Below are 22899 nucleotides of genomic sequence, written 5' to 3'. Positions count from 1 at the left end.
GGGGGTGTTTCTCGGTCCAATTTTGTAACAAGAACCGCAGGAGTTGTGGTGTTGTGGTCAGACTGTAGGACTAAGACCTGGATGACCGGAGTTCAACTCCCTGCTCAGCTATGAAACTTATTGGGTGACCTTGAGCCAGTCACTGTTTCTCAGCCTAACCTACAGGGTAGTTACAGTATGAGGATAAAATGTGGAGGAAGAGAACTATGTATGTCACCTGCAGCTTATGGGAGTTGAGGTTCAAAGCACTTGCAGTGCATGAAGTTGGCAATGCAAGAATGACAAGGAAATAGTGCCAACCTTGGTGAAGGACACCAAGTTGGCAAAGGACAGCCTGTGGTTTCATTTTCCTTTCTGTCCTTATCTACAGCTGACCTGAACAACATCAAGTTTTCTGCGTATCGCACAGCCATGAAACTGCGCCGTGTACAGAAGGCCTTGCGATGTAAGCCCCATAATTCCCTCCTGTTCTTCCTCTTGTACCAGCCGTGTTGCCTAATTAGGGCCAGTTTTCACATTCTATAAACTGGAGCTACAATATGTATGAAGGAGCAACACACAAACATGCAGTATTTGTTGTCCCACCTGAATTCCTCTTATTCCTGTATCTTCTCATATTTTTCTTGCCAGGACCTCTAATTCTAGAATGAAGAGCAGTGGCAATAAAGGACATCCTTGTCTAGTACCATTTTTCATACTGTACTTCTTGCTTAGGTTGCCATATATTGTTATATTTGCCCATTGTTCTGTATATATGGCTTTTAGCGCTTTGGTGAAGGCAGTCCCAAAATCCATAACTTCTATAACTCTCATCAAGAAACATTGTCAAATGCTTTTTCTGCATCAAATAACATTAAAGTTGTTTCTTTTCCATTTTTTCTTCTCTAAAAGTTCAGTTATATTCAATATTTGCCTATTATTGTTTCTTAACTGCCTCAATGGCAGGAAACCTGTTTAATCTTCATGTATGAAATTTCTTAGAATTGCTCTCATTCTTTTTGCCATTATACTAGCTGCATATATCTTGTAATCATTGTTTAATAAGGAAATCGGCCTATAGATTTTAAGTTGGAGTATATCTTGCTCTTGTTTAGAGATTAGTGTAATATATGTATTTTCCCATGATGTTGGTATTTGCTTTCCTGGGAGGATTCCATTCATTAAGTGTTTCAGTGGGGATGTTAACACATCTCGAAATATTTCATAGTAGGAAGCCGGAAGTCTCCCCACACACACACACTGAAAAATATAAGGAAGTACAGAAATGAAATTAACAACAACTGTCAATTGCAAAGGGTGCCTCTTTTTTATTAGTTGGTATCATGGGTGACGCCATTTTGCTGTGCCTTGAGTTGTTTTCAAACTCAAAGACTTCGTACCTTTTTAATTGTAGCCCTGATTATCCTTGTCATGAGTGGAGAGAACCTTTCTTGCTTCCTGTGACAAATCTATAACAGGTTTGGGGTTTTTTGGTTTTTCTCATCTCCCACTTCTGTTTCTGACCACCTTTTCTCTGGGCCCCACAGTGGACTTGGTGACGCTACCAACAGCCTTGGAGGTCTTCAGTGAACATGAGCTGCAGCCCAGTGACCACGTGATGGATGTGGTGGAGGTGATCCACTGCCTGACCGCCCTTTACGAGCGGCTCGAGGAGGAAAGAGGCATCCTGGTGAACGTCCCCCTCTGCGTTGACATGACCTTGAACTGGCTGCTCAATGTTTTCGATAGGTACCCATAAAGGCATCCATACCAATAAGAGATGCCTTAGCAGACTAGTAATGTTTTAATGTGATTGTTTTATTGTGTATTTTAATATTAGAAGCTTGTATTTTAATGCTTGCGTAACTGGTTTTATACTTTGTAAACTGCTTAGAAACCAGTTTCGGGGTATAAAAATTCATTAGGAAGGTGCAGAGTGTGGCAACGTGAAAATGGGCTTTGCCAGTGGGTCCTCCCCACTTGTGGGATGCTGTCACGGCAGGCACCATGACTATCTGTTTTTAGGCATCTGAATATTGTTATCCTCCCAGGGCTTTGACTTTAATCTCCTGCTTATCTCTCTTAGTGCAGGGTTTCCCAAACGTGGGTCTCCAGCTGTTTTTGGACTACAGTCAGGCCCGGCTCTAGGTAGACCCCCGGTGGCGGCTGGTCCGCCGCGCAGCTGCGCCTGTGGGAGCCGTGCTGCACCCACCCGCCCACCGCGCTGGGAAACGGGGCGGGAGGGCGCCAGAGAGATCGCGCTGTGCCTGCCCGCCCGCCGCTGCGCCCACCCGCCCACTGCGCTGGGAAACGGGGCGGGAGGGCGCCGGAGAGATCTGGCGCACCACAGCGGCAGGGGCGTTTAAGACGGCCCTGACTACAGTTCCCATCATCCCTGAGCACTGGTAGTCCAAAACCAGCTGGAGATACAAGTTTGGGAAATCCTGTCTTAATGGGATGGGGTTGTTCTTTTATATGAATTATTGTGGGTATTTTCAATTTTCCTACATAAATGTTTGTTTTTGTAAGTTGCTTTGAGTTCACCTTTCTGAAAAAAGCAACAAAATGATGATTATGATAGGAAATCCACAAGCAGTGTATTGTAGAGATGGTTGTTCTGTGTTCCAAGCACCTGATAAAAGCAGGCAGACTGCCTCTAAACATGAATATTCATAAAGTCAGTGTCTTCAGGGGCAAAGGTGGATTGGATTGCTTGGTATCTCCACTGAGGCTTCTGTCAATGAAGGTCTGGATGGCTATGATGTGGCATTGCAAGGAAAAGCCTGTTTTTTTATAGGTTGGGTTTGCCAAGCAAGACACAGGCCACCAGCTATGCACTGTTGCCTGCAAGGTGCTATGTACGCATCCTGATTTTGCAGTTGCAGGCTGGAAATGCATGTTTTTTTATTGAGCTCCCAGTGGGCCACCATGCCTTTGCAGGCCTGTTCTGGGGGGCCTGGTTCTGCCAGCACTGTTGGGTGGAAACCACTACAGAGTCTCCTCTGCTGTGCAGAAATTGGACACTTGTAAACTGAACCAAAAAAGGGGGGTTTCCAGGTTTCCCCCCAACCCCACTCACCCTGCGCCTTTTGTCTTCCAGTGGACGCAGCGGGAAGATGCGGGCTCTCTCCTTCAAGACAGGCATAGCATGTCTGTGTGGCACGGAGGTGAAGGAAAAATTTCAATGTGAGTCATCCGGGGGAGATGGTTGATGAAACCAGAGTGTGGGAGGCTTTCAGGTTTGGAAAGGTGGAGAGAGGCAAGTGCAGGAGGAGTCAAAGCTGCATCACAACTCACCTGCCTGCATCCCTTCCAGTATTGCACAGATGGAAATATGGCAGGAAGCCTTTTATATTGCTCACAAAGCTCCTGTTTCCTGCAGCGGAGGAGAGAGCATTCTTTCATGGGTTCCTTGCATGAATAGGCCTGCACACAAAACAGTCCTGCACATGCCATTCTGCATGATAGAAAAGGCACCCTCTCGGTTCCAGTCCTGCCTTGCTCCAAGGACCAGGGCTTCCACAGTGCTCCACTGAGTTTTAAAGCAGACCAGCTATTTCCCTCCTGCCTATCACAGTGCTGACAGGTGAGGAATGTCCAGAGAGATGAATTAGCTCTTCGTTGTCTAAAGTACACTTACAAATTAGGAAAAGGCAGGACCACCAGTCCTATGTCTCTCAGCCACTCCTAGGTGTGCAGTTGCTGTGACAGAGAGGATCTGCCCCTGCTTATGTATCTCCCCTACCCAAGCGGCACCCAAGCAGGTGGAGACTCTGCCTGCGTGTAAGCTTCTGCTCCTCCCACTTCAGTCCTCTTCTGGTCCTGGGAGACAGCGGAGCAGGAGAGCTAGGGGCAGGATGGGGAGATGTGGAAGCCCTTGACTCTACACCAGCCTGACCTATCTCTCCCTCCTCCTGCACCTGTTCTCCCCTCTCCAATCCTGCAGCTTCTCCTGCCTCTGACTCTCGTCTCCTGGCTGTTAAAGGCTCCCCCAGATCACTGATCCCTTCTTCCAAGCCAGTCTCCAACACACACACCCTTTTCCCCGGTGCCCATTCATCAAAATCAAGCCACAACTCCTCAGCTTCCAACCATTCCCTGAATCTGCCCCTGCAGGGTGGAAGGCAATTGGCAACATGCAAGGGTTCTGTGGCTTACTAGTTTACAGGGGCCGAGCATCCCATTTTGCCACCTGAGGTAAAACAGGAAGTGCCACCTTGCCCTGCCCTTCTGCTCCCACCTCTGCTGCCATATTTGTTGCCGTTGGCACCACTTCTCTACCTGCCCTGCTGCCTTTGCCATAGGCGCAGGGGCAAAGCGGCCATCAGTGCCGATTATGGGCAATATCTTGCCTTATTTCGGCGAGATATTACCAAAATTATGCAATTTCTTGCTTTCTTGCAAGATCTTGTGCAATTTCGGGTGCAATTTCAGCTGATACTGGTGCCACTTCAGTGCCACCTGAGGTGCACCCACAGGACTGGGAACTTCTGCTACCTGAGGCAGCTGCCTCAATTTGCCTGATGGCAAAGCCAGCTTTGGTGGTTGGTTTGAAAAGGTTACTCAGAGATAGGAAGTTCAAACCACTGCTTTAGGGCATATCTTTACTACAGGTATAGTTGTAGAAATGCAAGTTTGTTGGCATTTTAATGTGAAACTAACACACACTTCTCAAGTCAATATGCCCTGTGAGTAGATTGCAGTTTCTACTCACAGAGTTAAAAACTGGCATTGAACTACCCCCTTTTTGGGGTTACAGGTAGGTAGCCGTGTTGGTCTGACGTAGTCGAACCCCTTTTTTGGGGTTCAGGTCAAAGTTGTTGAGCTTTTTCAGGGAGGAGGTAAAATGTTGAGCTTTTTTAAGGGGAGCCACAGTTGTTCAGCTTCTTTGGGGGGAGCCAATGATCTACAAGTGATCTACCGCATGTGTCCAGTGATCTACCGGTAGATCACGATCTACCTATTGGACATGCCTGCAATATGCAAAACAAAACAAAGCTGTCATTCAGAATTTGCACTTCCCTGAATTTTGTGGTACATTTCTTCAACCAAACCATCTGGATGAAAAAAAAAACATGTTTTGGGGGAAATGGTGCATAAAATGCAAAATATTAGTGAAAATATATGTACAAAGATGGATTACATTGGAGAATATATATGTGTGAGAGAGAGCAAAAATATGTTTGTTAAGAGAAATCTACACTAAATTGCTGCTGAATTTTTATGAGTTTTTGAGGGGGGGCGGCAGGAAAAAAAACTGCAAATTGTTTTATAAAAAGGAGGAAACTGAGAGAAATCGAAACTGACAGATTCCTCCTTCCTTAATTGCATAATATTGTAGTCATCATGATTTCTCTCAAAGGATCCTGGTAATTGTAGTACCCTTAACAAACTGCAATTCCTATGATTCTTCGGGGGACGCCTTGACTGTTTAAAGTGGTATGATACTGCTTTAAATTTATAGTGCGGATGGGCCATGGTTAAGAGGGATGCCGTCTCTCTTTAAAAGCTTGACTTTCACCACTGATGCGTGTCTTTCCCCATGTTTTCATAGCTCTGGGGAAAGCTGCAGTTTGAGTCTCTCTTCTTTCTCTCTCTGTCTTGCCCCCCCCCATCCCACCCTTTGTGGGGCCCCCATGCTCTTCACTCGCACCTTTCAGTTCTCTTCAGCCAGGTGGCAAATGCCAGCGGACTCTGTGACCAGCGGCACCTTGGCATCCTTCTTCACGAGGCCATCCAGGTTCCACGGCAGCTCGGGGAGGTGGCAGCCTTTGGAGGGAGCAACGTGGAGCCCAGCGTTCGCAGCTGCTTCCGATTTGTACGTGACACAGGTGGTGCTTTGAGAAGAGATTCATTTTGCCACGAGAGTTGTTGAGGGAGCCAGTGGGTCACGTTTCTTGGGTGTCTCTCGGTGGCTTGGGAGTGGCTTTTCTGTGGTTCCTTCCCTCACAGCTGCAAGTTACATTTCAAGACCTGTTGACACATGGATGGACCCAGTTGCACAGCTCCCCCCCCCCCCAAAAAAAACCCAGCAGCCAAAACAAATGGACAACCGGGGGTGGGGGGGGCGGAGGCCTCATGGTTCCACCCACATTGCACTCAGCCTTTAACGTTCCAGCAACAGTGCAGGGTTGAAGGCACATGTAACTTGCTCATTATGTTGCTACCATAACATGAAAAGTGCCTTAGTCTTTTAATAAGAAGGCACTCAACTGCCTTTGCCACCTCTTGGCAGCCTTATCCCTTTGTTTTAGGTCTGTCAAATTTATGAATCACTTCCCACAACCAAAAAGTCCTGAAGAAATTTAAGACATGCATAAAATGCAGTAATCAAAATATATAAGCTTATAGAAAGCATAGTCGGAGTGAAGACACCCAGTCTTTGGTGCTGCTCAAACACCCAGAAAAAACAAACCCAAACTTCTTTTCCTGGCACCAAAACAATGGCAGAGTTAATGCCAGGCAAGACTCCCTAGGTAAGAGCATTCCATAGACAGAAAGCTACTACAGGAAAGACTGCCTTCAGATGAAAGTCCACTTAGCATCAAGTATTGTGACTTAGGCTTAGGACCACCTTTCTTCATAGGTCCTTAAGATCTTCAGTAGAGAGTTTTCAATGAGACACTCTGCAATCTGAGATGAAGTAAGTGGATATCAGGAAGATGTCCTTCTTGGTTGGTAGCACCCCAATTGTGGAATGTTCTCGCCAGCAAAGTTCTCCTGGTGCCTACAATGTTATCTTTTTGACATTAGGCAAAGGTGTTTTGTTTTTGTTTTGAACCAAGCTTTCCCCCTTACGTTTTGATTCTGGTTGTTTCAATGCTGCTTTGAGATCTGCCGCCTTCTTAGTTTTAACATTTTTTTGGTATTGGAAATGTTGGTTGCTTTGCTGTGTGTTGCTTCTTAAACAGAAAGTACAGTGGGAATCGGAAGGGTGATATAAAAAAAAGTCATTAAAGATCACAATATAGAATTTCAAGGAAATTTTATGCGCTATATCATTTTAAGCAAATTAAGACATTTGTAGGGGCAAGGAAGTCAGTAAGAACAGGGCCATTTTGAAAGGGAAAGGGGATATACTGTATATACCAAATGTGCAGCCCTGCAATCCATTCATATGACTAGCGATCAGCACCTGCCTCACTTCTCTTCCTCTTAGGGTAATGGGAAACCAGCAATTGAGGCTATCCAGTTCCTGGAATGGGCTAACCTGGAGCCACAGTCAATGGTGTGGCTGGCAGTCTTGCATCGAGTGACTATAGCTGAACAAGTTAAACACCAGACCAAGTGCTCTGTCTGCCGACAATGCCCAATCAAAGGATTCAGGTACGGGGTGTGCTACAGTAGACAGCTTCCCATATGCACTATGATAACAGGGTGCCGGATTAGTTGGGCCATTGGTCTGATCCAGCGGAGTTCTTCGTCTGTCTTTAGGCCCATGACATTTGATGTCCACGGGTCCATTCCCTCTGTACATAGAGGTAAAGGGTAAAGGGACCCCTGACCATTAGGTCCAGTCGCGGACGACTCTGGGGTTGCAGTGCTCATCTCACTCTATAGTAGGCTGAGGGAGCCGACGTTTGTCCCTGTGGCCATGTGGCCAGCATGACTAAGCCACTTCTGGCGAACCAGAGCAGCGCATGGAAACACCGGTTACCTTCCCGCTGAAGTGGTACCTCTTTATCTACTTGCACTTTGACATGCTTTCGAATTGCTAGGTTGGCAGGAGCTGGGACCGAGCAACAGGAGCTCACCCCGTCGCGAGGATTTGAACTGCCAACCTTCTGATCGGCAAGCCCTAGACTCTGTGGTTTAGACCACAGCGCCACCCATGTCCCTGTACATAGAGGTACCACCTAGCTCAGGGGTCAGCAATCTTTTTCAGCCGTGGGCCGATCCACTGTCTCTCAGACCATGTGGTGGGCCGGACTATATGGGGGGGTGGGATGAACTAATTCCTATGCCCCACAAATAACCCAGAGATGCATTTTAAATAAAAGGACACATTCTACTCATGTAAAAACACACTGATTCCTGGACCGTCCATGGGCCGGATTGAGAAGGCGATTGGGCCGCATCCAGCCCATGGGCTTTAGGTTGCCTACCCATGACCTAGCTATTATAAGTAATACAGTGGTGCCTTGCTTAACGAATGCCCTGCTTAACGAAATTTCCGCTTAATGAAAGGATTTTTCGAGCGGAGGTTACCTCGCTAGACGAATGCGTTTTACGAAATATTCATCTAGCGAATCACGGTTTCCCATAGGAATGCATTGAAATTCAATTAATGTGTTCCTATGGGCAAAAAAAAAATTCAAAAAAAATTCAATGCGTTCCTATGGGATTCGCTAGACGAATTTTTCGCTATAAGAAAAGACCCGTGGAACGAATTAATTTCGTCTAGCGAGGCACCACTGTAGCTGCTGATAGATCTTTTCCTCTATAGCTCATCATATGTTCCTATATTAAAATGCAATCCTACAGCAAAAACATCCCTGCACATCGAAACACTTCTTTCTAGTATGTGCTATGTGAAAGCCTTTTTTTAAAAAAAGTGGAAGTGGGCATTAATAAGAACGTCGGGAGCTGCCTCATTATTTTGTATTATTATTTATTCATTCAATCTAGATACCACCCTTTTCAAAAGATCCCAGGACAGTGCATAACATTTAGAGCACATTTTACGGAGCACAAAAATCAAAACATAATAAAAAGCATAATAATAAAATAATCATAATAACAACGCCCCTCTCTCCAAAACATGGCTTTTAATAGACCATAGATTATTAAATGGCCAAAGGCCTGGGTAAAGAGGAATGTTTTTGCCTAGCGCCTAAAGACATGTAATGATGGTGCCAAGCAAGCCTCTCTGAGTCAGACCATTCATCCATCTAGCTCAGTATGTACTGTTAACTCTGATTGGCAGGTGCTCTCCAGAGTTTGAGTCATGGGGACATTCCCAGTCCTACCTGGGATTGAATCTGGGAACTAAAGTGTGCAAGGCAAATGCTCTACCCCTGAGCAATGGTCCTCCCCAAACATACAAACCCTACTTGTATCCTGACATGGGTGGAATCTAGGAAATGCTTTATTATTTTGATGCTGCTGGTTTTATGACCCAGCCCTGATTGCCCTTTGTTCCAGGTACCGAAGCCTGAAGCAATTCAATGTGGACATCTGCCAGACTTGCTTCTTGACTGGGAGAGCCAGCAAAGGCAACAAGCTGCATTATCCCATTATGGAATACTACACAATGGTAATATAGGCAAAGAGTTGTCTGGAGAAAACTGTTTGGGGGACACTGGTATTTGACCAACAACACTGTTCATGTTTGACCAATGAGCTGTTCATGGAACAAGCTCTGGACCCATTACTTAGGCCTGGGTCAAGGGTGGGAAACCCCTGGGCCTCCAGATGTTGTTGAACTCTAGTTCTCATCAGCTCCAGCCAGCATGACCAATTGTCAGGGATGATGGGAATTGTAGTCCAGCAACACTTGGGGTAGGGCACAGGTTCCCCAGCTTGGCTGCATAGCATGTTACCAGCATTACCAAGCCTACACTATTTTAAAAAAGATATAGGAAGAAAATACACTGTTTGATAGAATAAAAATAGGCTATCATACCACTTAAAATTCTACAAGGCAGGCTTAAGCAGTATGTGGACCGAGAACTCCCAGAAGTGCAAGCTGGATTTCGAAGAGGCAGAGGAACCAGAGACCAAATTGCAAACATGCGCTGGATTATGGAGAAAGCTAGAGAGTTCCAGAAAAACATCTACTTCTGCTTCATTGACTACGCAAAAGCATTTGACTATGTCGACCACAGCAAACTATGGCAAGTTCTTAAAGAAATGGGAGTGCCTGATCATCTCATCTGTCTCCTGAGAAATCTCTACGTGGGACAAGAAGCTACAGTTAGAACTGGACATGGAATAACTGATTGGTTCAAAATTGGGAAAGGAGTATGACAAGGCTGTATATTGTCTCCCTGCTTATTTAACTTCTATGCAGAATTCATCATGCGAAAGGCTGGACTGGATGAATCCCAAGCCAGAATTAAGATTGCCGGAAGAAATATCAACAACCTCAGATATGCTGATGACACAACCTTGATGGCAGAAAGTGAGGAGGAATTAAAGAACCTTTTAATGAGGGTGAAAGAGGAGAGCGCAAAATATGGTCTGAAGCTCAACATCAAAAAAACCAAGATCATGGCCACTGGTCCCATCACCTCCTGGCAAATAGAAGGGGAAGAAATGGAGGCAGAGATTTTACTTTCTTGGGTTCCATGATCACTGCAGATGGTGACAGCAGTCATGAAATTAAAATACACCTGCTTCTTGGGAGAAAAGCAATGACAAACCTTGACAGCATCTTAAAAAGCAGAGACATTACCTTGCCGACAAAGGTGTATGGAAGTGAGAGCTGGACCATAAAGAAGGCTGATCGCCGGAGAATTGATGCTTTTGAATTATGGTGCTGGAGGAGACTCTTGAGAGTCCCATGGACTGCAAGAAGATCAAACCTATCCATTCTGAAGGAAATCAGCCCTGAGTGCTCACTGGAAGGACAGATCATGAAGCTGAGGCTCCAATACTTTGGCCACCTCATGAGAAGAGAAGACTCCCTGGAAAAGACCCTGATGTTGGGAAAGATGGAGGGCACAAGGAGAAGGGGACGACAGAGGACGAGATGGTTGGACAGTGTTCTTGAAGCTACTAACATGAGTTTGACCAAACTGCGGGAGGCAGTGCAAGACAGGAGTGCCTGGCGTGCTATGGTCCATGGGGTCACGAAGAGTCAGACACGACTAAACGACTCAACAACAACAACAACAACAATCATTCCACACTTGACCCAATGTTCTTTTATTCAGCCTGCACACAAAAATACAGAAAGAGCATAGAGGACTGACTAGTCATATAATAGCTGCTAGACCAGAATATGCTAAATATGAAGAAAAAAAACTAAAACACCATATATAGAATAATGGAGATTAAAATATGTGGGATTTGACAGTAATTGTAGCCTGCCTGACCTGTACTGTTGCAAGTCTTGAATAAAGCTTTCTTTCTTACTCATAGGTAAGAGCTTTTGTCGTAACATTTAGGGAAGTTTTTAATGTTTGAAGTTTTATTCTGTTTTTAATGCTCTGATGAAAGCCACCCAGAGTGGCTGGGGAAACCCAGCCAGATAGGTGGGGTAGAAATTATAAATTATTATTATTAAGACAGTAATGTCCACATTGACATCTTTTCTAAAGAACAAATGAGTCTTATTAAAGAGGAAATGAGTTTCTGGAGAACTGGGCACCTGTTTTTTCAAACTGAATTCAATGCTGGATCCACAACTATGCTTTTAAGAAAAATCAAAGGAAGGGTTTCTTCAATTAAATTATACACAGAGTAGACCCATTTCAATTAAGGGACCTAAGAAATTAATGTCAATTAATTTCAGGGGACCAGATCTGAGTATTACGAATTCTGGATACAACCCAAATAACTTTGAAAAACACTCTTAACAAATGCATGAGAATGATTTTCAAGTTAGGATCAGTAGTATTCTGTATATTTTCTATCAGGTTAATCTATTTTTTAATCTTACGTTTACTATATATAGTGTATGAATCACTATAGTGATTGTGCAGTAAACAGGTGTGTGAACGAAGCCTTAATCTCCTCTGTTCTTCTCTGGCAGACCACCTCTAGTGAGAACATGAGGGACTTTGCCACTACCCTGAAAAACAAGTTCCGGTCAAAGCAGTATTTCAGCAAGCATCCCCAAAGAGGGTACCTGCCGGTCCAGTCTGTCCTGGAGGCAGATTTCATTGAAACGTAAGTCCTGGTCCTAGCTACAAATTCCCCACCCTCTTCCTTGATCGGTGGACATCTTCATGATGCTTGCTGGGTGAGAAGAAACAGGAGATGGAGAACATGCAATCCTCAGGTGTTGAACTCCCAAATCCTATCTGCATGGCCATTGCTCAGGGATTTCGGTAACTAGAGTCCAGCAACATCTGGGTGGCCACATGTTCCCCATCTCTGGCCTCAACAGAACTTAGACCAAACCTAGAATTCTGGGAAGCAAAGAATTCCCCATCAACGGTGGATGGGTGGCCTGGTGTGGGTCACTGGAAGGTGGCAAGTTTATGTAATTAAATGTGTAATTGTTGAAATCTCTTTACATGATTTACATAAAATATACATTAAGGTTCACTATAGAAATCAGAGGTTAAAGACAAGTTGACTTTAAACAATTCCAAAAATGAATAAAATCAGTCGTTAAAAATTCACATTATATAAAAAAAGAAAACTATTGAAATGTATGTCAGCTTTCCATATCTGGTTCGACTTGCCTTAGCAAATAAGTTTTTAGTAGGCACTTTAAATAATACAATGAAGGGGCCTACCTAGTATCAATGGGCAAGGAGTTCCACCATTGTTTCCTTACAACTGCAGAATGGATATTGTGTGGTGCTTGTAAAAAGTTCCAGTTCCATCTTCTAGTACCAGCTACTCCTACTACTAGGATAATAAGATTCCAAAGCTAACTTTGTACAAACTTCATCTGCCATCACAGCTGAAGGTGAAAGAATCCACATCAGGGTGCCATCAGCTCAGTAGTGATGAGAAGCAATGTCTCCACTAAGTCCAGCATTCCATTCCTTCTAGGAATGCTCATGCACAACTGGTGCTCGGATTGGAGAAGAGACTGTAGGTTAGGAGCAGAGCAAATGCTTTGCATGCAGAAGATGGAAAAGACCCCACTTGGCCCAAGACCCTAGAAAACCTCTGTCAGTCAGAGAAGACGGTACTGAGCTGAATACCCAGACCTGGCATAAGGCAGCTTTCTGTGATCCTTTGCTGTCAGCTTTCAGAAGTCACAGTTGCATAGTAACCATGGGGAGGGGAACCTGTGATCTTCCAGATGTTATGGGAATAATACTCCCATCCTTCCTGGACATTAGTCAGAGTGACTCGGGGCTGATGGGAGTTGGAATCCAACAGCATCAAAGGGGCCATATCCTTGTGCCGTTCTCTCTCTCTCTCTCTCTCTCTCTCTCTCTCTCTCTCTCTCTCTCTCTCTCTCTCTGTGTGTGTGTGTGTGTGTGTGTGTGTGTGTGTTTGAAAAGTCTTGAGTCATTGGCAGTGATTACTCTGGTGTAATAGCTGGGCTTGTGGAGATATCAGTTAGTGGGAGATTTGGCAGGAGCTCAACAGCATACGGGTGGCCACTGCTTCCCCACCCGTTACAGCAGATAACACCCCCTTCCCAAATGTCAAGGGGTCTCCCCACAGACTTGTTGTTCATTTGTTTATAAAAATGCTTATATACCACAATTTCATTTTTTTAAAAAAAAAAATCTAAGTTGCTTACAACAGTGTTACACACACACATACACACCACCATGTAAAAAGAGTAATATCACAGATTATCAGCTTACTATAACAGAAAGATGTTTTCTTAATAGTCTGCATAAACCTGACAGCATTGTAAAGTTTTCAGGAGATGCTTAAAGGGTAATATAGACGACACCTACTGAATCCATCAATTGCCAGTGAGATAAAGCACTACACAACTTTTAGAAGACATCTGAAGGCAGCCCTGTCTCGGGAATTTGTTGATGTTTGATGTTTTATTGTGTTTTTATATGTACTGGAAGCTGTTCAGAGTTGCTGGAGAAACCCAGCCAGATGGGCAGGGTATAAATATTATTATTATTATTATTATTATTATTATTATTATTATTATTATTACTACTACTACTACTACTATTATTATCTCTGCTGGAAGAGCATTCCACAGGACTATGCTGTTGACACTGAAGCCTCCGTTTTCTGTCAATGTTAAACGAGCCTCATAAACTCAGGAGGTGACCAATGACACTACTGAAGATGATATCAGTGACTGAGCTGGGACAGAAGATTTCAAGCATAAGTACGCTGGACCTAAGTTGTTCAGGGCTTTGTAAATTAATGCAAGGACCTTGTTTTACCTGCCTTGGTAGTTGATGGACGACCGGTGCAGATGACACTTTCATTAGACCCCTGCTAGGCAACAGCTGACAATTTTATACCTTCGTGACTTCTGCTTGTTCCTTTCAGGCCAGCCTCCTCTCCAATGTTACCTCATGCAGATACTCACTCTCGGATAGAACACTTCGCCAGCAGGTACCACTTGACACCCCTAAGAAAGAGGCCGGGCCAAGATGTTGGGTGGTATGGGGTGGCACAGCCAGTATGACAGGTTCAGTGAGTGGAGAAAAACCTGGTACATCAGAAAAGCCCTCCGCAGCAAAGGCAGAAGGTGACTGTCTCCAACACTCCAACCACTACAATCAGGCCTTTGCAGGGTGAGGGGCAGCTGGGTATACTTGCTCTGGGCCTCAGAAGGCTAAGCTGGCCAGGGGCCCCTGCAAGGGACTGGCTTCCTTTTGTTTGAGTTTATAACTTTATTCTAGCAATTCTCTTGCCCCGGGCCTTAGACAAGTTCTATACGGACCTGGTTACAATAGCACTGCTAAGAAGACAAGAGTTCCATTTAAGGGTGAAACTTAAAATTCCTGGAATATTGATGGCTTCCAGCTGTGGGCTTCTTCAGATGTCCCTTTAATAGTGTATTCATGATTATGTTTGTTCATGGTGGTATCAGGGGTGGTTATCAGTGATCCTGTTTTCTGATGGGTGGTGGGTTTTTTTCTTTGGGAAGGGGTATTTTAATAAATGGAGAATTCTCTAGATGCCTAGATCCAGGTTTGGGGCAGGTACTCTTTGGAGAGAGAGCTCCAGCACAGATTTAAAACTGCAAAACATGCAACATGGAAATGTAGGCTAGAAGATGTTTAAAATATCCCCACTTCCCTTAGCATAGAAAGAGACCAGACGTTTGGTAAGTTAAAAATGTTTTACTTACAAACTCTTCAAACATCAAACTCATGTGCTTTTCCATACAGCAGCAAGAAAAGACAGGTGGGACACCTTAGATTCCAAAATGGTAAATGTTTCTATGTTACAGTATTTGTATAGAAACACAAATGTGGCTTGTGTAAGCCATGTGGTCTAAGCTTGGAACATCCAGCTTGGACCTCCTTATTGCAGAGATGAATTTAGAGGAGTGCAACCAGCACTAGGCATCTATGCTTTAGAGTGGAATGTAAGAGGCAAGGCAATATTTAAACTGCTAATTTGGAGGAGCTTGTTTCGTACCTAGAATTTCCTACCCTCGTGAGAGCTGCAATTTCTCTCCTGCTGTGGCCACCTGGTACCTTTTGGGGTCTTCTGGAAAATCTTCTGTCTTTCCTCGCTACTTCCCTGCAGTTCATTGCCCCTCTTCTGTTTTCCTGTAGGCTTGCAGAGATGGAAAGCCAGAATTCCTCCTTTTACAACGACAGCCTTTCTCCGGATGACAGCCTGTAAGTTGCTACTGTCCTCCTTGCGAATTCTACTGAAATCTGTGTGCTTTGTGTCAGTTGCAAAGCTAGGGGCTGGGGGATACCAGGGTCCAACCAGAGGTCATATTTAATTAGGCAACTTCACACTGCAACCACCTGTGGAAATAAAAGTTTTATTGAGTTCAATGGGACTAACTCCCGTGTGACTGTGTATAAGGCTTCACATTTAGGCTGTGATCTCTTGGCAGGTGTCCCCGACCCTTTATCTTCCTCTCCTTCATTTGGGCAGAGAAAGATTCCATGTGGGCATCCCCCCACTTCCCTTGGGTGGGGAAAATGAGCATTAATACAGCACATAACCTCACTTCTATCATATGTCTTGCTTCTCCCACTTGCAATTGCTTGTGGACTCTTCCAGTGTCAAATCTGGCCTACATTTCTTGGATGGACCAAGGCCTGATTCAATGTAAGGCATTGAACTTCCTGTGAAGGGGGAGAGGCAGAAGCTTAGCATGCCAGTTGTTTAGATTAGTTCAGCAGGCCTGATGCATGGTGTAGTGTAGTCCAACAAACCACCCCTACTAAGACTTCTAGCTTCATTGCATTAACCACATCACAGCTCTGTCCACAACAGGGATGAGGACCAGTACCTTTTGCGCCACTCCAGCCCTATTACAGACAGAGAACCAGTCAGTAGTCAGCAGCCCCAGGACGGCACCAACACAGACGACAAAGGGGAACTGGAGAGAATCTTGGCGCACCTGGAGGATGAAAACAGGTAAGTGGGCATGGCCAGCAGAGTTCTTGTAATCATTCCTTTTATTACAGATTTGTAAGATGTGTGCAAATATTTCTGGGACCCTTGGGTGTGACAGGAACAGATGTTCCTAATGATATTTGCTTTCATTCATGATACTGGCAAAAAACAACAACCCCCAATTAAAACCTCCATGAACTTCAGCAATTTTCAAAGGTCCAGGGATTGGAAAGTTTGAGAGCCACTGTTCTAGCTCTTGAGCATCTTAAGCTCCTGATGCCAGCATACTCTTGCTGCATCCCGAGCTTGTATTTCTCCTTGCAGGGTTCTCCAGGGGGAGCTGAAGCGTCTGAAATGGCAGCACGAGGAGGCAGCGGAGTCGGCAGAAGGAACTCCAGAATCAGCACAGGATCCACACAACGAAGAGCTGCTGGCAGAGGCCCGGATCCTTCGACAGCACAAAAGCCGCCTGGAGACGCGGATGCAGATCTTGGAGGACCACAACAAACAATTAGAATCTCAGCTGCAGCGTCTGAGAGAGCTGCTTCTGCAGGTATTGGCTGTGGGCTATATCTCACAAAGAAAGTTCTTTGGCCTTCTTTGCATACGGTGCATTCATCCTCAGTTGACATCATTAGGAGCACAGGAATCTGCCTTACACTTAGTTAAACCATTGATCCATCTAGCTCAGTATTGTCTGCACAAACAGACAGTGGCTCTCCAGGGTTTCAGATGGAAGATGTTCCCAGTCCTACCTAGAGATACTGCAGGTAGAACCTGGGACCTTCTGCTTCCAAAGCAGGTGCTCTGCTACTGAGCTATGGCCCTTCCCAATATTACACACTCAAAAGAAATGATATGAACTGAAACTAGGCCAGGTTTTGTGGATCATGACCCATCAGATTTAGTGGGCAGCCCAACCCTGAAGCTGCGGTTGGATTTGTGAGGATGTCAGAGCCAGTGGCCATGTGCCGTGCAGGACAGATGGGGAAACACCAGGTGAGAAGTTGGTGGTAATGGGCATCTTTAACATCTCCCTTCTCTTCCCAGCCTGGAGCAGATTCCAAAGGGGATGGCTCTACAGCCTCATCCTTGGCTTCCTCTCCCCATCCATCAGAGGAGGGTCAGACCAGAGGAAAAGGCCCTGGCACTCCAAACACGGAAACTGCAGGTGAGGCTCTGTGATTCCCTGCAGGCTGCTGGGTTTCTTTCCTGAATGTCCTCATTCCTACTTCTGCTGAAGCAATAAAAGAGCATAAGAAGAGCCTGCTGGCCCAAAATCCTGTTCTTACAGTGTCAAGCCCAATGCTTCTAGGAAACCTGTAAGCAGGACCTGGGCACAAGTCTCCTCCTGCAGATGCCAGCAACCAGTATTCAGAAGCAGAGCATAGCTAGTAGCCATGGACAGACTTATCCTCCTTGAGTTTGTCTAGTTCTCATTTAATGCGATCCAGGTTGGTGCTCCTGTGGGAGTGAGTTCCATAGTTTAACTATGCGGTGCATGAATTTGTACCTTAAGGAACAGTTCCTGCCTTCCTGCTCTATTTATTCTACTGTAGTCCTTTCTTTCTTTAATACCCTGTTTAGGGAAGTTTTTAATCTGTGATATTTTAATGTATTTTGGTATTTGCTGGAAGCCGCCCAGAGTGGTGGGGGGGAACCCAGCCAGATTATTTATAAATAAATAAATTAATACAGTGGTACCTCTACTTACGAATTTAATGCGTTCCAAACGCACATTTGTAAGTAGAAAAAAATTGTAAGCCGAATCCCATAGGAATGCATTGGGAGAAAAAAATTGTAAGTAGAAAAACTCCTATCTAAAAATTCGTAAGTAGAAAAAATCCTATCTAAACCGCATCCAAGATGGCGGACGGAGCTCCATTCGTAAGTAGAAACATTCGTAAGTAGAGTTATTCGTAAGTAGAGGTACCACTGTAATGATAATAATAAATAACCCTGCCTTTCCTCCCAAGTAACCCTAGGGTGGTCATTGGTCATGTCCCCCTCCTTGAAACAGGAAGAGAACCCAATTTGGGTTGTAGGTCTTTTATCATCTGTTTGAGAACACATCTTGGCATTATAAACATGTGTTTGAACTGGACCATTACAGAGCCATTGGCCTCTCTGCTTCCTAGTCTAGTAGCCTTCAGTCACATCCAGACCATGGCTTCCTCCAAGAAATCCTGGGAGCTGTAATTTATACCTCACAGATGTACAGTTCCCAGGACACTTAATAAACCACAGTTCCTGGGATTCTTTGAGAGAAGCCATGTGCTTTAAATCTGCTTCATATGTATGGTGTGTGTGTGACTTTCAATGGAAAGAGGGCTTTGTCCTCTAATAGTCCCAAGTCTGACTTGTAGTGTTATCCCCAACCTTTCAGCAAGATGGTGATTGATTGATTGATTGATTAATAGACCACTTTTAACTGACTCTTCATTGAAAATCCCAGATACAACAAAATGAACATGATATCCCCCCCCCCCTTTGACTCATTTTTCTTTCTCTTAGATGAGGTGGAGGTGAGTACTCAGGACGTCAGTCTGTGTCTGGAGGATATCATGGAGAAGCTTCGGAATGCTTTTCCCAACACTGGAGGTACAGTGCATTAAATCATCTGTGCCTACATCATCAGGGATGGGATACTTTGTGTCCCTTCAGGTGCTTATGGACCCGGATTCCCATCAGCCCCAGCCAGTGGGGCTCAATGTCCAGGGATGATGGGAATGGTAGGCCCAGCAACATCTGGAGGGCCATAGATTCCCCATCTCTGGATTACTGAGGTAAATTAAAATGGCGGCCCCTACTGAAAGCAGTGTGCCTTACTGGAGAGCCCAAGGCACGAGCAGTGGTCTAAAATGTGCTGCAGAGGTCCAAAAAGTTGCACAGTTGCACTGTAACCCTTGAAGCTTGCCATCCTCACCGCAGCCTTTTTTACCTGAGTTTGTGGAAGTTCCCCACATGTTTTAGAAACATGAAAGATCGGGGTTCTAAAATATATGGGGAGTCTCCATGAGTATAGGAGGCTTCCCACTTCAGTCTTCCTATACAAATGGAAGGCTGACCAGGATGGCAAATGGGGGCCGGAGCTAGCACAGGGATTCCCCCTCCCCACCGACCATTTGCTTCCCATGCATAAAGAACCGCTGATGAGGGTTGTAGGCCCCTGGAGTCACAGGCCCTTTTTTCCCTAACAGGGCAAAGACCACACCCCCTGGCCTTCCTGAAGAAGTCTCTCAAGTTCTCCTAGATGACTTGTTCAAAGCTGACCGTGGGCATCAGCTGGTATTAGCTATTGTGTTGCTGCTGGTCTGGCTGCTTACGGCATTGATGTCTGGCATACCAAACCTGTATAACCTAGCCTTACTGCTTTTGCCAGTGTGTCCGTTTTTATTTGATGGGCATAACCATTGGCCTCCCTTTCCCCCCCTCACAGTGGCATAATAGGCCTAAGGCTTTCTTCACCTCTTATATCTTATATTACTGAGAAATATATCTCAGGGAAATCGCTAATGAAAGAGAACATAAAGATTTCGTGGCTCAACGTGTTGTGTCATTGACAAACTTGTTTTAAGAATTAATAAAACCCATGCATTCTTTCCAAGCAGAGGTCCGCACTTAAATGCTCTGCATCCAAGTGGGGGTTTTTTTTGCTCTGAGATTTCTCCTTCCAGAACCGGCTCTTTAAAACTGAAGCAGAGAAAATTTAGGTTTCCCGCAGATTGACATTTGCCCTGATTGAACTTTAAAGAGTTTTCACAGAGACAGCTCTGGAGCAAAAAAACACCACGGAGCTTTAAATCACGGACCGGGCCTGGAAAGAGCAGAGGAAAAGTAAGTGTGGATAGCTGCAAGACACTGGCTGCATACACACACTATACATTCGAAGACATTCTCCCCTAAACCGCCCTGGGAACTGTAGTTCACCCTTCACAGAGCTACAATTTCCAGCACCCTTATCAAACTACAGTCCCCAGGATTCTGTTTAGGGTGGGTAAATATATATATGGTGTGCTTTAAATATATGGTGTGTATGCAGCCATAGTTTGAGTGTAAAGATTTAATATTTCCTCAGTATGGCTTTTCCCCCAGCCTCTGAAACCCTGTAGAATTGCTGCAAACGTAATGAACAGGGTGGAAACTCTGCTCCTCATCACTTTGACAGGCGGGCAGAGTTGCCAAATTGTCAATCGCCTGACATTGCCAGGTGTCAGGTGGCCCAAGTTCAAAGGAAAGAATGGTTTCTTTTCTTCCAATGCACCCAGGCTTAAACTCAAAAGAAAATGCCCACTGAACAGGATGTGGGACACAATCAGCTGAGCTCTGGTGCAGAACCAGTCCTAGAAGGACTAACAGTGTGTTGCCGACAGGGAGGGTGAAGAAAGGCTCTTGCATTCCTCCTGTCATTTTGTGGGTTAAAAAATAAAAAGGAATGCCACTATTTCCCTCCCTTTAAGAGATCTAAAAATTTGCCTGGTTTGGGGGAATTTCAGCCGCTAAGAAAAACTCAGGATCATTTAGAACCAAGACATTTCCCAGTCCTCTTCCCACTCTGGTATGTCTCGCAAATGCTCCAACACAAACCCCTGACTCCTACCAAGGTCAGAGCTGTGATATCCTTTGGGCCAGGCCAGAGTTCTCAAAAATGGTGGGGAGGGATGATCCAGTACCAGAGAAAGAGAGCCAATATAGCCTCATGGCCTCTAAGGTTGCAGCCTCAAATGTCATCTTTATGCGACACAGTAATATATATGGATGGGTGGAAATCGTGGGTGGGATGGGTGATTTAACTAAGCTCCATTGTGAATATAATCGGATTGTGTGCATGCCTGCTTTTTCCTTTAATGTTTGTCCGTAAGCCTTATATACTTACCAAGTAGCATTTTGTTAAAAGTTTTTACACCTGTTGTCTTGAGATACTAATTTCTGTGCTAAAAATGAAGAAGGGCCCAAAACATTACAGGGTGGGGGATCAACACAACTTACTAGCACTATTATCAAATACAAATTGTCTGTACATGATACACATATACACAAGCCTTTAACACTTCCACTCTCCAAACTGCCTCTGGGTATAACTCTGAATATCCTTGGGCTTCTCCAGGCAACCTGTTTATTGAACATTCATCCTGATCTGTTTGTGGGGAGGTTATACAACAATGTGCATTCATCTTGATTTGTTTGCATGGAGGTTATACATCTTCCTGCCAATTGATCGTTGTCCCATATTTTTTAGTGCATTTCCCCATCTCTTCCCTAGCTGCAAGCAGTCCAATATTGAGGGTGTTTGTGTGTGTGATAACGGTTTTGTTAAGCCAGAATTTAATTCATGAATTGCACAAACCCAGATTTCTGGTATGCCAGTGAATCCCTCCTGTTTTTTTAAAAAACAAAGACACAATCTGGAGACAAGCTTTATAACATGAATCCAGCAGGCACACATTCCACTGGATGCGACCCTGTTTTGTTTTCTCTTTCAGGTCCAACTTCCCTTATCTAACACCTCCTGCAAGTGAGAGGCTTTGTCTAACCAGTTCCTCAGCAGCTGCTACTCTCCCTTCCTCTCTCCTCCCCTCTGTGTGACAGACTTCACTCGGATCCTTAAGGGGACACCCTCAGCAGAAGCTCACCAGCATCCTTGCAGGGTTTGGCTTCCAGGAGAGCACTCCTTTGGTGTATCTACAGAGCGTTTCCTTTGGAAGGGCAATCCAGGGTTACGTACCCCAAATCCAGATGAGGTCAAAACTAGATGCTGACACATGTCTAGATTCAAGGAACTCTGAAAGGAAGGAAACAAGGGCACATGGTGGTGCCTTTCTGTGCAAACTACAAACTGACATGAATAGCTTCCCCCCGCCCTCTACAGTTTGTGTTGTGGACTGTCACTTTTTCTGGGCCAGTTTTGGTTGTGAGTCAGGAAATGACCTATAGTGGATTTTGGCCAAGTGAATGATCTGTGGCCTTCACAGGATGGTGGCTTTATGGGGACTGGAATTGTCTCACAGTGACCGATAAACCATGAAGAACCTTTAAGCTGGGAAGAAATCCAAAACCTTTATAGAAAAAACAAAAGAAAAGAGTTGGTATGTTGCAAAAGGAACTTGCAAGCGCCCGGGTACCTCCGTATCTTCTTCCAAGCTCAGTGGAAGGAGGAGACAAGGCCCAGATTAAATCTCATGGTAAAATGAGGGAGAGGAGCAGGCTTTAAAACATATTATTGTTTCAATGGCAGTAACAGCAGCCTTATGTGAGAGAAGCTTTATAACAGAGAGCCTTATTGTTTTAATTTACATATATATATATATATACATAATATATAAATACATATTATATATATTGTATTTAAGCACTGTAATGGACTTCCTCATGCATTAAATTCTAATTCCTTGTTATGTGTTTACTTTGGATTTGCAGTTCTGCTCTGTTCCAAAATCTGCTTTTTTTATGTGATGGGAGGCAGCTCCCTCTCTTCTCTTTGTCTGCCCCAGCAGCTTCTTCCAAAGAGCCTAGGCCTGCCTGCTTCCTTTTGGAGTTGGAATAATCTCCATCTGAGTGACCTCCTGCAAACAAAGGTTGTTGGGAGTCAGAATCTGCTGCCATCTATAGAGTTGATTTACGCATTGTGCTATGGGGTCCAGTCCCTCCCTCTTTGGATCAATTTGTGTGTGGCAACGGCAAACTTAAGAAGCATATGGATAGCTGCTATCTTGAGCTTCCTATGCATGGTGCTCCTAACCAAGTCACACAGGTCAAAAGCAGTACAAAATA

At 44.7% G+C, this 22899-nt stretch overlaps 1 protein-coding gene across 6 annotated transcripts in view; it reads left to right on the top strand.

Moving 5' to 3' along the window:
• DRP2 (dystrophin related protein 2) overlaps positions 1 to 22531 on the top strand; it is a 61449-nt gene extending 38918 nt beyond the window's left edge. For 3 of the 6 annotated variants that reach the window (XM_060270455.1, XM_060270459.1, XM_060270460.1), the window contains 14 exons: positions 371 to 445; positions 1527 to 1728; positions 3080 to 3165; positions 5640 to 5797; positions 7139 to 7305; positions 9124 to 9235; positions 11678 to 11814; positions 14086 to 14151; positions 15327 to 15392; positions 15991 to 16149; positions 16453 to 16681; positions 17179 to 17299; positions 18643 to 18729; positions 19329 to 22531. In XM_060270455.1, the coding sequence (XP_060126438.1) occupies positions 371 to 445; positions 1527 to 1728; positions 3080 to 3165; positions 5640 to 5797; positions 7139 to 7305; positions 9124 to 9235; positions 11678 to 11814; positions 14086 to 14151; positions 15327 to 15392; positions 15991 to 16149; positions 16453 to 16681; positions 17179 to 17299; positions 18643 to 18729; positions 19329 to 19381 (1718 nt within the window). In that variant the 3' untranslated portion in view covers positions 19382 to 22531. The remainder of the gene's footprint in view (positions 1 to 370; positions 446 to 1526; positions 1729 to 3079; positions 3166 to 5639; positions 5798 to 7138; positions 7306 to 9123; positions 9236 to 11677; positions 11815 to 14085; positions 14152 to 15326; positions 15393 to 15990; positions 16150 to 16452; positions 16682 to 17178; positions 17300 to 18642; positions 18730 to 19328) is intronic. The other 3 variants (XM_060270456.1, XM_060270457.1, XM_060270458.1) reach the window with 3 other exon arrangements.
• Positions 22532 to 22899: the final 368 nt, after the last annotated feature.

The sequence above is a fragment of the Zootoca vivipara genome, chromosome Z (assembly GCF_963506605.1).
Source record: "Zootoca vivipara chromosome Z, rZooViv1.1, whole genome shotgun sequence".
Lineage (NCBI taxonomy): Eukaryota > Metazoa > Chordata > Lepidosauria > Squamata > Lacertidae > Zootoca > Zootoca vivipara.
Note: the sequence above shows the minus strand (reverse complement) of the source record. Positions and strands in the feature narration are given on the sequence as shown.